The sequence below is a fragment of the Etheostoma cragini genome, chromosome 15 (genome assembly GCF_013103735.1).
Source record: "Etheostoma cragini isolate CJK2018 chromosome 15, CSU_Ecrag_1.0, whole genome shotgun sequence".
In the NCBI taxonomy this organism is placed as follows: Eukaryota; Metazoa; Chordata; class Actinopteri; order Perciformes; family Percidae; genus Etheostoma; species Etheostoma cragini.
Window position 1 is genome coordinate 11,901,315 of NC_048421.1, and position 15,568 is coordinate 11,916,882.

General features: G+C 42.2%; 1 protein-coding gene across 1 annotated transcript in view; it reads right to left on the reverse strand.

Annotated features, from left to right (window-relative positions):
* Positions 1–14,251, reverse strand: part of notch3 (notch receptor 3) — a 29,029-nt gene extending 14,778 nt beyond the window's left edge. The window contains exons 1-7 of the mRNA XM_034893115.1: positions 13,972–14,251; positions 12,817–12,889; positions 2,091–2,233; positions 1,644–1,979; positions 856–978; positions 528–761; positions 50–205 (exon numbers count right to left, since the gene is read on the reverse strand). Coding sequence (XP_034749006.1) covers positions 50–205; positions 528–761; positions 856–978; positions 1,644–1,979; positions 2,091–2,233; positions 12,817–12,889; positions 13,972–14,032 — 1,126 coding nt within the window. The 5' untranslated portion in view covers positions 14,033–14,251. The remainder of the gene's footprint in view (positions 1–49; positions 206–527; positions 762–855; positions 979–1,643; positions 1,980–2,090; positions 2,234–12,816; positions 12,890–13,971) is intronic.
* Positions 14,252–15,568: the final 1,317 nt, after the last annotated feature.

Here is a 15,568-nt window from a genome sequence, read left to right on the forward strand (position 1 = left end):
GAGTAGAGAATTTTTATATTTGAAAAAAGAAAAAAGAAATCAGACTTACCAATCGAACACTCATCCATATCCTGGTTGCAGGCACCTCCTACAAAGCCAGCAGGACAGGTGCAAATGGCACGGCCGTTAAGGGGGTTAGTGTCGCACACTGCCCCCTCATTGCAGGGGTTACTCACACATGCATCATCAAGGTGGCACAGCAAACCTGTGGAGACAGAAAAGAAAGAAAACACATGAAATCAACAATTTTGGAGCCAGCCATGAAGCTCCATTCACTCATGTACTGCAACCCTGAAATTATCTTTACACTACCCAGAAAAGCTGTGTGTGAAAACACGAATGTCTGAATAAGTTGGACCAAAACACTACACAAACTTTACCCTTCCACCCATGGCCTAAACCAAATGAAGTATTGTTAAGTGAGAACATGCCTGACAAGGACAATCTTGTCAACCCTGTTTTGTCCAGAGTTCACATGAGAAAACAGCTTATAAGGGGAACAAAGGCCGTTTCACAAACCCACTTACCTGTCTTTCCAACTGGGCACTCGCAAAAGAAAGATGCTACACGGTCATGGCAGGTGGCACCATTGAAGCAAACAGCTATGACACAGTCATCGATGTTCTCACTGCAGTCATCTCCAGTCCAACCATTAACGCAGACACAGGTATGACCACCGATAGTGTTGAAGCAAGTACCCCCATTGTGGCAGGCGTTTGGTTGCATGAGACACTCGTTGACATCCTCAGCACAGTATTGCCCTAGTGTGGTTAAATTACATATTGTACTTAGACTCAACATGATATATACACATATATAAAGGTAATTTCAAAAATGATGTAAACAGAACTGTACCTGTCCATTCTGGTGGGCACTGGCAATTGTAGGTGTTGACTCCGTCCACACATATTCCTCCATTCATACACTTGTGACCTGGACAGTCATCCACATTATTCTCACAGTTGTGTCCCTCAAACCCTGAGACAGACAGAGACAGAAAAGATTTATGACACACTGACACAGTAACACACACCAACTAAATGTTTATTAAACATTCATGGTTTCCTGTTCCAGACACCAAGTATCTCTACTCATGACCTTGAGGGATATTTCCCACACTAGTAGAGGTGTGGGGCAATGTGGGCAGCCAAAAGGTTCAGAGGGTGTCTAATTGTTTACATCTTCTCATGATGGTTCCCACATGATGCCAGCAACAGCATGACTCTTGCCTGCTTCAGAGGGCTGCACTCCCCACAGTGTTTGCTTGTTTTATAATATCTCAGTTTCAATGACTTCCTCTCTGGCATGAGACATTTCCTGTCAGCTCCCCAGTGGGAAACCAGAGGTCCCATAAAGTAAATTCCTTCTGTTGTGAAAAACGCAGAGTGGAGTATAGTGACTGTGGGCTGCCTCTTCAACTCTCCCACCATCTCCATCGGTAGCTATTAATAGTAGGGAGGAAGCTGACCTTGGACAGAGGAGTAAATCCCAGCAAAAGCACTAACAGCTACGTCATCAGGCTGGGATAATTTGTATGCTTGTAGCACTGTGTTAAGGGCCTGGGAAAACAACAGGGTCTGCACACCAACTGATTTTGTGTGCGTGGTTGTGTGTTCCATTATGCTGATAAAGAGCTATTGTACCTGGTAGACAAGCACACTCATAGGAATGGTCACTGGTCTGTCGACAGGTGCCCCCATTAAGACACTGAGATGGGGCACAGGGAAGGGTGGACACCTCACATGTCCGCCCACTGTATCCAGGTTGGCACTTGCAGTGGAAGGACCCATGGGTGTTAATGCAGAGGCCACCGTTGAGGCACGTGCCAAGCTTGCGACACTCGTCAATGTCATTGCGGCAGTTCTTTCCCTGAAAGCCAGGTGGGCAGGAACAGTTGTAGTGGTTATTCCAATTGGCACAACGGGCTCCATTGGCACAGGGACTTGTGGCACAGGCATCGATGAGAGAGCAGTCTTGGCCTGAAGATTAAATAGTGAAATAGGGAATAATGTATTCAGTTAAAATAGGAACTTTCAATCTCCCTTCTCACGTCTAATATTTCTAATGAAGACAAATACTTATAGATGTACCTCTGAACCCTCTCTGGCACACGCAGGTGTATTGTGGGATACCATTGACCACCTGGCTCTTGCAAGCTGCTCCGTTCAGACATGGCGATCGATGACAGGGATCCAGGTGCTTGCAGAGAGGACCAATGAATCCCGGACGACATCTGTAGAAACAAATTCACACATATACACATATATTGGGATGTCTTTGGCCTACAAGTCGAAACAGGTCACAATATGACAACTCAAGTTATTTCCAGTAAAGACAGAGCTGTGATTTCTGGGTTCTGGATTTGGCAATCAGGGTCCCATTGACACCTTGGCAAGGCCGGCTGCCTGACTCACACATTGGCATGAGTAATGCTTTTAGGCCCTAGAATGATTATGTAATAACACAGCTTACCCCAATAGTATTAATTTTGTAATACCTTGTTTATGGATTGAGAAACACATGCACTCACAAACATAAAAATGTCAAGATGGAGGAAGGCAATCTCTTTTTGTCTTAAGGCACATTCTCTGTTTTTTCAGTTGGAAAGCTTCAGTTTCTCCATATCAGCTAACATTCTTCCACTTTTAAGAGTTTTTCCCCATACCCCAGCTCTTGTTTCTGTTCTCATATATGAAAAAGAACACACCCAGAAACAGCAGTCTGGAAACTTAACAATTGCCAACAAATACTGACTCCAAAAAGGAGGACAACAACCTGCATACATAAACTAAATGCAGCTGTTGTATTTGATTGAAACATTACATCCTCCTTCCACTGACTGTATGTTGATAGAACAGAGAATTATTCTGATGAAACATTAGCATTGTGTACATGAGGTGTTTCAGTCATCCATCTCACGTGCGTCTGACTGAACAGATAGGCTTCTATTTTAATTAATACAGCTGCCTACAGAGGCCATGTAAACTGCTCAATTTTACAAGTGCGTAACGTGACTAAAAACACATTTTTCCTTTACTTTTTTATTTTGTCTGAACTGCTTTTGCTATTCTAACGCACTGCTTTTGCAACACAAGTTGTGCAGGGTTTTCCTATAGCTCTCTGCAGAGGTACTATGGTGGTTTAGACAAGGTTTGGACTTACTAGAGAGTCCAATATGAGCTTGTAACTTTACACCCCCAGAGGAGCCCCTGGGGACAAACCCCCTCTTCAAACAGCCCGTTTGATGCTGATGACAGAGCAGTGACGGCTGGGTGTTGGCCAGCCCTTGGTCTCTGTCTTTTCTTTCATTGGAGAAAAACCCCTGGGCAGAATAAACAATGAGTTTTCATCTATTCTCTTTTACAGGATCATCACCACTACACTGGTTTTAGTTCAACCTTTACATTTTGTCTGTACCTTTCCCTCCAATAAACTATTACAAAGACTTACAAAATGTTTTGTGTTTTTTTTCCCCTGACAAGGAGACAGAAGCTGCTCCAGGTAAACTATGTAGGATAAAATGATCCCATTTAGATTTTTGGCTGAATTTACCAGCTTTATTTCTGACTGTTGCTCTGGTTCAGAAAAACTGGAGACCACTACTTTCGCTTTTCCCCCTAGTTTTACAAAGACAAAAGTGAATTGATGGAGCCACAGAGATAGCCTGAAAGAGCGCGGCACGCAGGCGTATCAACGTGCATATGCACAGAAATAGTGCAGAAAATCAACACGTCCCCAAAAGAATAGTTTGTTGATCAATAAAAATGAATCAAATATCTTAGCGTTACAACTATAATTTCTATAGGGAATAAAGATTGTTCCCATGAAGAAGGTCAGCAGTAAGACACTGAGCTTAGAGCGGAAGTTAAAGTGAAGCAGCACTGGAGCACCAATGTTTAGAGAGTTATTTAGACAGTTATTACAACTACTCTTCCATCTCCTCAAGCCCCCCTGAACGCCAGTTTGGCTTTCTCCCTAACAACCCCCTCCTCTCTCGCACTGTGAGGTCAAATGTCATAGGTCCCCCGTCTAATTGTGATGATAATGTCACTCAGGCTTCAGGGAGTGGGGTGGGGCTGCTCTGCAGGAGAGAATGTATGTATAAGCTGGAAGTGGTGTAGAGGGTGAAGAAGAGGAGGAGAGACTGGTCTGGTTCAGCAAGAATGTCATGTCATATTTCCTATAATCCCTCGTCCCTTGCTATAAAAACACTGCACTCACTCCTAATGCACAATCCTTGTTGCCCTAGCAACCACTCAGATGAACAAACAGGCCTGACACCCAACCAAATACCCCTGACTACCCCCCACCCTAGGTGCCCATGGCTATTTGTCATGGCCTGGCTGGGTTTATTTAGAGGCAAATTAACTATGTCTGGAATCTAGGGGGTCAGTGAAAAAATGAAACACAAATGTGGCACAAAGAAGGCTTTGAAATGGCCGAGGAAAAAAGTTTGTTATAGAGCTGAAACATACAGACAGACTGATTAAATGACTCAAAGACAAATTCTTCTGGAACTACACTCTACTTTGGGCATTTGACTGTTCATAAAAGCAAAAGAGCTACAGTCTCAACAGGCTGTTTTCCAAAGACTATCATGACTCTATGGATGACAAAAAACTCAGGAAGAATTGTGTCTCCAAGTACATGATAATGTTGTACCACAGAGAATAAAACACCCGGTATTTGGAATAAAGAGTGTTCAGCTATGAGAATGAAGTGCATTGGTGTTTAGTTGTGTGTGACTTAGTGCAAATGTGTGCATGTGTGGGTGTGAATGTCGATAGTAGTTATGCCTGATAAATTATTTGTATTCCCCTACAAATGCACACTAAGTAAGCCGCCAAAACACACATTCTTTTGTCTAGACCTGACTCACTGCCAACATGCTACTCCCATAACACACAAATCAGAGTGCTATCAGGGCAGAGACTGTGAGAGACATAGAACTTTGTCCCGGTGCACCTGAGAGTCTCCTTATCAGGCTATTTACAACCTTGTGGATTCCATTGACTCTGGGAACATCAGGGCAGGAACTCTGCCTTCGTCTAGGCCCAGCTTTATTTGTGGCGGATGTGGAAGGCAGGTGCAGGCTGCTGTTGTGCAATGAGCCCCTGAGTCATATTTAGTGAGTGAGTGTCGATCTGACCTTTGAGGAAGAGAGTGCAGCAGATGAGGAGGAGGTCTTTGAGTGAAGCGGAGGGATGGCCAGAATGGGTAATCTCCCTATGTCAACACACATGAGGACTTTAGCCAGCTGCAGCCCCGGCACCATGCATCTGTCCACATCTGTCAGTGCACCTCTGAGTGTCTGGCATTTACCTCTCTGCCAGACATTAAGCCAGAACAACTGTACTGCTTTGCTCATGGGAAAAGCCCAGTAACCACACACATACACACACACACACACACACAAGATGTGGTCATCTTTCACAAACACATGCATTAACCGTTCCTCTTAACATTTAAAGAACTTTAAAGATTGTTACACAAAGGCACCACTGCAAAAAAGCAAACGCATGCAACAACACTGCACACCCAAACACAAAGAAAAGAAACTTACGACCAGCCTCAGCCGCTGGGGAAGGGAAGTATCGTGATCCCATAAAAGAGAAGATCCACAGAGAAAGTAATAGAAGAAGGAAGAAAAAGATGGCAATTGTTAAGCATTAAATGAAGAAGAGTTTGAAGTGCAAATGATTCGCAAGATTTTTTTGTAATTTGAAATTTGACATTTCAGCGGTGTACTGTGATTTCTCAGTTCTGCATTGAGTATGAGGATCATCTAAAACTGTTTGATTTATGCAAGTGTAACACAATGCCAATTTTCCTGCTTTCTGGGTCACTGAAGCAGGGTAACCTGAGCTCATCCTCTGCTATACAATAGCAGCTACTCTGCCAGAGGTCACAGGGTGGCTCACCTGTGAACAAAGAGGCTGTAATCTCTGACACGGTTCATACACAGAGTCATGCGCCACAAGGCAACAATATAAGTCTTCCTATCTTACAGGGCATTTCCTAAAACAAATGGAGAGGACGAGCAAGAACAACAGAACCACCATATTTTGACTTGGGGCAAGATTTCAACTTCTATATTGCATGAGAAGAGCTAATCGAAGTTTCGCAAATTCTTGCAAGCCTAAGGTTGCTAGAACACATTATTTTAATCTTTGGGAAAACTCTTACAGTGTCTCTTTCTCTTAACACAGACTTATTTCCCTCACCCACTACTCTTTACAAGCAAGCAGGAGCCAGCTCCACTGCTTTATGCGAGTCCGTACTGACACCACACTGCCAACAGGAGCCCATCAACATCCCCCCTCCTTCCAACAGCCTCTTCTGCTCTGCTCTCCCCAGCTTGGCTCTCCCTTTCTCAGCAAATAGCCAGATGGGGGGTTGGGGAGCGTTTTGTGGCCCAAATAAAAGAGCTAAAGTAGTCAGAACTCCTTTGTATGAAAGTTTTTTTGGGGGGGGGGGAAGCAGTGACCCAAACAGCTAGTCTTTCAGGCCTGGGCTTACACAGACCAACAGGCCTGGGCTGTAGCCTGGCAACAGTAACCCATGGTGAGAGAGAGCCGGAGTGAGAAAAAGGGGGAGACAGGGTTTCGTAAGGACAGTTGAGGCACTTCAGAGGACTGATCCCCTACATATGCAGGTAGCACTAAGCGCGATGCGGGACCAATTCAGTCTGGTAATGAAGTACGATCATGTCTAAAAGCATGCGTGTTTCACAGATTAAAGTGCAAAGTTTGTTTCAACAGTTGTGCTTAGACACACAATGGAGGTATTGAAATCTCCAGGAGGAGGTTTTCAGAGCACCACCAGAGCATGAATATTAAACATGTGAATATAAGGACATTTAACTATTCCTTGAGGGAAAGCAATAATTAATCTGACCAAAAAGCAAGGACGGCTATCAGTGTCTCCTTCTCACCTCCGACAGTCCGTCAGTGCTCAGACTCACATGTTTAAGAATTTAAATCCAGAATGCCAAGAAAATGTCTGGCATGTCATTGGCAGTGGAAATATCACAGATGTTCTGCAGAAAATAAGACAATAAAAAATGTACTCTTGTTGCTCTGTAATGCTGCTATGAAAAGGGCGTGACAAGATCATGCAGTTTTTAAACTTTTAGTGCATATACTATCGGAACAAATTTGCCTCAAATGTCCACAGATTTTTGGAAGAATACTCCTTGACATTTTTCAAATAGCAACACGTTTGCCCATAACCACATTTCATGAATCCTTGGGTCGAGGTCTTTCAAAGCATTCTCCACTGAACTTAACCACAAAAACCCCACCCAACCACCTAAACTGAACCAGATTCTGTTAAACTTTGAAACTAAAATTTAAAAGACACCATCCCCAATCTAACGTAAAAGATCAACAACAATGCCTTGCCAAATGTTTTGGGTAACGTCAGCCTTAACAGTAACAACGTGATGTGACAAAAGACATCTTAGACCTTGTAATTGCCTGTATTGCTATTAATTTCACAGCAAATATTTGCTGCACAATCAAAGTGGAATGAAAAGGTTTAATAATGTAGACTAAAGCTGTTGCAATTGACCAGCATTCACATGATTTTACGCCTGACACCCAAAGTAGTACTAGAGATGTGCAGGCCAATCATTCCTAATGAAACATTTTTTAACAATAATGAAGCATGTTTGTTCTATTTCCACGTAAAACAATATTTTACTCCTTAAAGCTCTGACAAATCTTAAATTTAAAAAAAGGTAAACATTCACACTAAGTTGTCTTTGAAAAATGTGCTTAGTGGAAAAGTTAATGCCTGTCCCCAAGTCATTTACTGACGGACCCATCCCTTCCTCTTCTAAATGGAAGGGAGACTAGGGAAATTTTGCATGCAAACCTCAGTTATTCCAATTAGACCTGCCTGCATGTCTTTTCAGAAGTCATGTTCTACCGGATAAGAAGAAACAACTAAGGGATAAGACTTCAGAGGCAGGCTTATCCCTACATAAGCATGTGGTTAAGACATACATTGCCTCCAAAAAGTAAAATAATACACAAATCCTAACTGGATGATGGTGTGCCAACTCACAATAACGGCAAACCTGACATTAATAAGCACACAGACATGAGAGAAAGATGAGAACACAGAGGAGCTTGGAGAAGTGGCTACACCAAGTAAAGCTGCTTAAGTTTTTCTGATAAGACAGGATGTGCGTAGCGGGGAGGTCAGAAGGCACCACTTCCTGGGACGGGGCTTGGGAACCACATCTCCCAGTCTCCTGTCTTGACCCGGAGAGAAAAAAGGACAATAAACCCACATTTTCCTCCCTATGATCGTGTAACCTCTTGGTCAGATAGTACACATCTCCTTATAGACATGACAACTGATCTCCTATTAATGTATTTCAAACTGCTGGGTCTGTAATGCATTACTTTTCCTGGATAGTGACATGACACTGGCTCCATCTATCTGTCAGGACAGTATGAGTGATGTTGCCTCACAAAATTGCAAAGTAACTGATTGCAAATCAAACAAGTCATTCCAAACATCCCATTTTCAATGAGACTAGGCTGACAGTGTTGTTAAAGGCATTCCTGAAGAGGCTACCAGGGTGAATGGATGAGAGGTATGGACAATAACCTCAAAGCACCAGAGAGACAGGAGGACTCTTACTAAGCATTCCTTTCTAATCCACCATAAAATGCCAAAGAAAACACAAACCCTGAGGTGCTCTGAACTAAGCCATAATATAATGTCTCTTTGCTTCAGTCCATCACAAAATATGTTTCTTGGCGTGTGCATCTTTCTACATCTTAGTGAATGGTGTTCCTCAAAGCGTCCATCCAGCCTCCTTTTTTTCCAGTAAAATAACTTGTAGGTACTGAATTTCAAAGTTGGAAAGGTTGTACCCTCCACTGAGAAAATTCAAATTTGTCCTTATTTAAAAAAGGAGAAATATTATTTTCATTTGTTTAGATCTTGCTATTTTCCAAAAGTGAAATAAAGTAAGCAGATACAAAATTGTACCGAAGAAACAGCCCTCCAGACTTAACAGTCTGCTCCCTATCAAAGTCAAAGATGTCCTCTTTCATCATGTTCTAAGAGGCTGGGAGTTGCAAGGTCATAATGAAACACTCACAATTTATATGCTAACTCTGCTACTAAGGCCAAGTGCAAAACATTAATAACATAAGGGGACCACTGTATCCATCCATGGGCCTCACACAGCGGAGAAGCCCCACATTTATGTCCATTCAGTTTAGAGGATCTGAGAGGGAAGAGTCTGTTGTAATCTGCAATCTGCCACTGTGTCGTGGGAAAGAGGCAGAGGATGAGCTGCCAGAGCTGGGACGACACGCAGAGAGGGAAAGAGTGGACCTGGTTGCTGCTGCACTGTGAGAGAGGCAACATGTGCTAGAGGGACTGTGAGCTACCAGCTTCATTCCTCCACAAGCTTGTCTCTCACAGTATGGGGGCGGCTGACTGCTCAATGGCAGCACCTGGCCCTATGCTTCCCCTTTGTCAAGATCTGACTTCACTGGATTACCATCACAACATCCACCAGCTGTCCTCAACGCAGCCCAACACCCTCCCCCCACTCCCTCCCTACCCAGCCTCCCCTGCCCATTCCCTACCCCCAGTCCGATCCCTCCAGCTGGATCCTCTCTGAATGACACCCTCTCAATCTGCCTAATTATCTATCCTCCAGCCATGCTGCTGTGGCCCTCTCAACGCAGCCCATTCTGCTCACAGGGCGGAGCTGAAGGGCCAAAGGCTCTTTAACTGGACTTCCTGACTGCTCACCTAGTAGGCTGTACTCTCCGTGACACGATCAACTTGTCACTGTCAAGTTCAAAACTCTGGGCCACAGTATCACTAATACATTAACATTCATTGTTATAATCATTAATCATCAAAGAGAACAGTGTGTCAGAAAATGTGGATAAAACCTAACATTAAAGTAGTGCTACCAACACCCAACAGTAAACTTACATTATGCCACAGTATAGAAACATTTTTTTTCTGAGTTTAGGGTTTAAAGTGCTTTGTGTTTTATTCCATGCAACTTAACATTCTGATTTGGTAAAAGCCAAACTACCGCCAGCGCACATGTCAATACAAACATGTTTGGAGACTTAGCAACAGGCATTTTTCAGTGCTGATGCCACACGTTAAAAAGTGCTTCCATGTCAATGGGAATCATCTTAATCCTCACCTTGATTATGTAATTTCTCACATAAACCCATGTAGGTCATGGAGTCTGAGTTTAGACTTAAATCAGAGTGCTGGTCATTGGATCTTGTGTGGATTTCCCTATCCATGCAAGATCCTGGTTTACAACTGTAGTTGCACTTGGTCACTGCAGTGTTTGAACACTGAAGTTTCAAACAGGCAGATGATTTTTTGTAACTTTTTCTTTTTAAATTTGACTGATTCAAATAACAAATGCAATTCATGTGTCTTTGCTATCACAATAAAGTTGCAGCCAATATCTAATAGAAGATAGGTTGGAAGCAGGTTCATGGAGCCAGATTGGAATACTCATTCAGACTCAAAGCATGAACTGATTTTTACTGGGTAACTGAAAAAGGTTAAATGGGCATCGGAGTGTGTTCACTTGAACGGTTTAGTACTGTAATACACTGTCAGCAATTCTGGCCTGCAACCTTTAATGTCTCATTTTCCAAGACATGGTCTGGCTGTGTTGTTCTAGCTACTCAGCTCGCTTGGGACCTCAACCGAGGTGGTACCAAAATAGTACCAGGGTACGTTCCACAACTTTAGCTAATGGAAAACGAACAAAGAGCAAGGCGAGTTGAGTAGAGTTGTGCCCTACCATGCAGTGGAAAAGTGGCATAAGTCACAAGATCAGGAAGCCAGCACACTCAGAGACGCACTAAAAACAAAATAGCAAACTTTTCTTGCATGGTAAAGTTATACCATGTGTGGTGTATATCATAGTTGTGCTTGCCAACAACAACAATACAGAGGATACATTGGTATCTGGGACAGTAACAATGGTAGCTGCCATACACTGAGTATTACTGTCACTTGAGAAACTATTTGGCATAAATCTTTTTTTTTTAAACGAAGTGGCTGAACAACAAACAGGAACAGATGATATGCTACACAGAACAATGTGTGTGGTTCTGTGTGGAGCAGTGATTTCAACCATGGTTACTTTCTACTGGTTCTCCAAATTCCTTTCAAATGCCAAAACATGTATCTGCATTTCTGTCTTTCTACTCTATATTGGCTTCACTTTGCTGTGGCCTTTCTTCTCTCCATCTCTACGCCCTGTTCTGATGGTGCCAGGTTACAGGCAGGTATCTGGTAGAAGAAAGGATCTTTTCTGCTGTTTGGATCTCTCTTTTCGGTAGGCTCCCTGGGGAAGGGGTGGGGCAGCACCACCACTCACCTCTGTCTAGGACTGGTTGGACCACTCTCATGTGTCCACGCTCCGCTCCACTGCTCTGCCCTGCCACAGGACTCCTTCTACACTGTGTGGTGTGACATTTGATGTCCCCATCCATTAGATATTTTTTTTATCTTCACATTTTAGTGCCTATTTGTCTTTGCACTGAACCAGGGTAGTGATTACACATGCCCAACTCCTAAACCCTGACATATGTACACATGCTGTACATGTACATAGCACAAAGGACTAAAGGAACACAAAGAAGGAATGAATGGTGTCTTCCCAAAGAAAACACATTCCCTGTGATTAGATCAATGTACACAATTGGCAAAACATTTAGAGATTTTGTTAATTTTCACTAGTGGCAGTAATATGATGTTGGATATGCTGAAACAAAGATCTGGCTGTATACAATTATACATTGACTCGCTTAATGATCTTGGCTTCAGCTAATGATTGAAAAAATGTGGGTGGTAGTTACTTGTTCCACATGCAGTCTGGTTACACATTGTCTATTGTGTAATGGCGACTACTGGCAGGATATTCCCTTTATAGAACCATGTAGTAACCTTCATGTTTAAAAATGCATAAAGGCCTTTATGAGAAAATGTCTGCCTGATTGTTTGCTTGTGAAAAGTGCATTCCTGGTATTGGCTCTCATTAGCTTTGACCCTTGCAGCAATGTAAACTGCTAGTCCAATAAAATGATAAATGTACTGTTTTGGAGGGAAGTAGCTGGCAACAAAGAAGTTTTTTGTTCTATCAAGACAGTATCTCCTCGATCTGAAACACTCAGACATATTTCCCAAGCCAAAGGGTTCTTAAAAAGGACAAATGACCCCCCAGGCAAGACACTGTAGCCTATTTAACTTGACTATTGTAACAAGTTTCCCCCAAAAAATAAAAACTCATCAATTTAGAAAACCAAAACCTTATCACTGTCAAAAGATGTGAGAGCTTGGAAATGCCCAAAGCAGGCAGGAAACAAAGACAATTTGTCAAAAAAAAGTTTTAAAGCCTTTAAATTCAATCAAAAATCACACAATGAAAATAACTATACAAAAAAAGTAACAGAAAAAAACTGTGATTTATGTTCCACAAAGCTCTTCAACAGGTGCAAAAGATGAGTGTGGCAACATGTTGAGGCTTGATGGTGCTCATCTGTAGGTCATAATCAATAGGTCCTATCTTTTACCAATTGTATGTGAACGTTGTTAACTAACAGCCGACAGGATATAACAAGAGCAAATTTACTACAGTGTTTAAAAATGGATCTCAATCTTTCCCCTGAACCTTAAAAGAACCAACTGACAAATAACAGCCTGTGTAAATCAACTTACACACAAGCCCTATACTTACTACACTGAGTTTATGAAGCATGAGAAAACTCAGATTTGTACACATGTTCCACTTACATGCATCGAGAGGATGAATCTAAGCATGTCCCTCCATTTTCACAAGGTCTGTATTTATCCACGCAACGGAACCCTGTGGAAAGTGAGAAATTTGTTAGAAAACCACACAATTGACAAATGACTTCATGTCATCCACCTAAGGGGAACATGTAATCCTGCAAACTCCTAACATTGGAATAGTATGATCTCTTAACATTCTGTAGAAGTTACACAAATTGATGTGACCTCTTTAAAACGGATAACAGTGCCACTTGTGGCATCTTGCAGACACACCCGCATGTTCATTGTTTACTTTGTCATAAGCAGATAAACCTTTGTGTTTCCTTTAAAGAGATACATGCTGACATGAGATTGTTTCTGCTTGGAAAAAGGTTTGTCTTAGAGACTTTCATTTATCACATCTGACAGTCTTTCCTCAACCGTTCCGAGGGAAAACTTTCAGTTGTTTAAAAGGTCTTTGTTCAGTAAGGGGGTAACCTCGGCACATCACCCCCTGATTTGGCTTTAACAAATTTTCACCCTCCCCTCCCACATTCAATAACTACTTTTTTTTTTTTTTAAACGTAACATGTTAAGCATCACTGCACAAGCCCACGCTCCTCAGCAAAACTTTTAAAGTGCTGCTGAATTTACAGGATCCACTTCTACACTTTGGGTTTGGTGAACTCGGTGGAGAAGCAGCCCTCAAACAGTGCCATCAGAATACTCCAACAGAAAACAAAAAACAAAAAACATTGCAGGAAGATCAAATGCGTATATTTTAAATCCACTTTCTCCATGCAGAAGTGTAAGATATATTCACAAAAACAATTGTGTGTAAGATTTATTGACTTGATGCGGTAACGTTAAATGTCTCCGGTATCTGTTAACTGTTACCTGTTATCTGTTCGGTTGTGCAGTTCAATTAGGCTTTTCCAAATAGCTTTAGAAAACTTTGCAAACTATCTGCGACCCAAACTACTAATACACTACCAAAGAAAATTCATCTAAAAAGTACAATATCAGTTTCGCAAATAAACATGTCAGTGTTTATAGCTTAAATAGTCAAAGGTAGCCCCAATTCTAGTTGGAAGCACAAGGTAAATGGGATGTTCGGACATGTCCACTCTCTGAATATAGATACGAATATGCTAATGGTTAATTAATATGACTTACCTTCGCAAATATGCATAAACAATAAAAATGACAAAATAATCCATGGAATATCCCCTTCCATTTCGGTGGAAAGTTTCCAACGTTTCAAGTTGGGCTTTTAGTAGAAATACATCCTTTATAAAGTTCGCGTAAAAAGAAAGGGTCCAAAATCAATGGGGAATTGTTCATAAAGTCAGCCGGAAAGCGCAGAGTTAGGTCCCAATCACGTATTATCCTTCGCAGCTCGGCCACGGCTGCTGTGATTCTCGGTTAACCTCCTGAAACTTTTGAAAAACTACTGCTTCCCGATCTGTCCCTGCTTCTGGTATGACTCCGCCTCCTCTCTCTCTCTCTCTCTCTCTCTCTCTCTATCACACACAAGATTGTCCCTGCGCAGAGCATCCAACTTTGGGCCTTACAGGGACTTTTACGCACCAACACCAATACCCCCACCATACACCGACACTGATGTACAACAAAAACAGAATAATTAAATAATTTCACTCCCTGAAAATAGAGACAGGAAAATGTATTGATCACAGCTCAAACTACACTTGAGGCAATCATGCACCAATAGGCACTTTGCTGAGACATGAATTGAAAATCTGCTTTTATCATACACAAGTTGCAAATTTAACAGCAAACAAGTAGACAATCTCTTTCTCTCTCTCTCTCTCTCTCTCTCTCTCTCTCTCTCTCTTATTTCAGAATCTACACTAAATCAGCATTGTTTTCTTTGGGTAATTTTAGAGCCATTTAGCTACAAATTACATACTTAGGAAAAACATAGACATGTTATTTCTTTAAGATACAGCCTAGCTATTAATCTGATTTAGACAGATCAATTATCTTTAGACACAAAGATAATTGATTCCGTCCAGTCCTGTGCAGGGTTGCTTCTTTTTGTTGTTTGTTCGTGTGTTTGATTGATTGCAGATAAGAGAGTGAATTGTGTTTACATGGTAGCAGAGCATGCAGACGTTCCTGTTATCCCCACGGCCCATGCACTGAGTTGCAGTCCTGCTGTCTCAGCCTGCACCTCCTCAGCCTATGGCAGTAGACTCGTTTTCTGCAGCCGGCAAATAGTGCCTTGGTTGTTCTGCAGCACAGAGCGGAGCCGGTCGCTTACAGAGACAATAGCCTTGATTTGAATAATAAAAGGAGTCCGGCATTATGACACAGTTTCACTCTGCAGGGGAGGGCAGCACACTAATATTCAAGCACACTGCCCCGACACCACCATCTCCCCCTCTCCATCACACTATTCCTGGTCCTGGCCTTGAATAAATTACAGGCATGGGTAAGGCCATGAATGTAGCAAGCTGGTTTGGAGCGAAGTTCGTTAGCGCATGTGACGTCATCTATGGGGATCAGTGAAAAGAGCTTGTTAGGCCTCACAGACACCTGCTTCATTTGGCACCCACCATGTGATGAAAGTTGGGCACTGCATAGTCTTCAATAGCTGGATTTAGCTTTTTGTGCACATTAGTATGATTACTTAGTCCTGTATTCTTCATTAGTTGTTGAATACAACTGCAACTGATTGCAACTCCTTTTTTTTTAAATCTCACCCAATTATGCCACCTCAACACAGGCTCATACGTATCCAAGATGATTT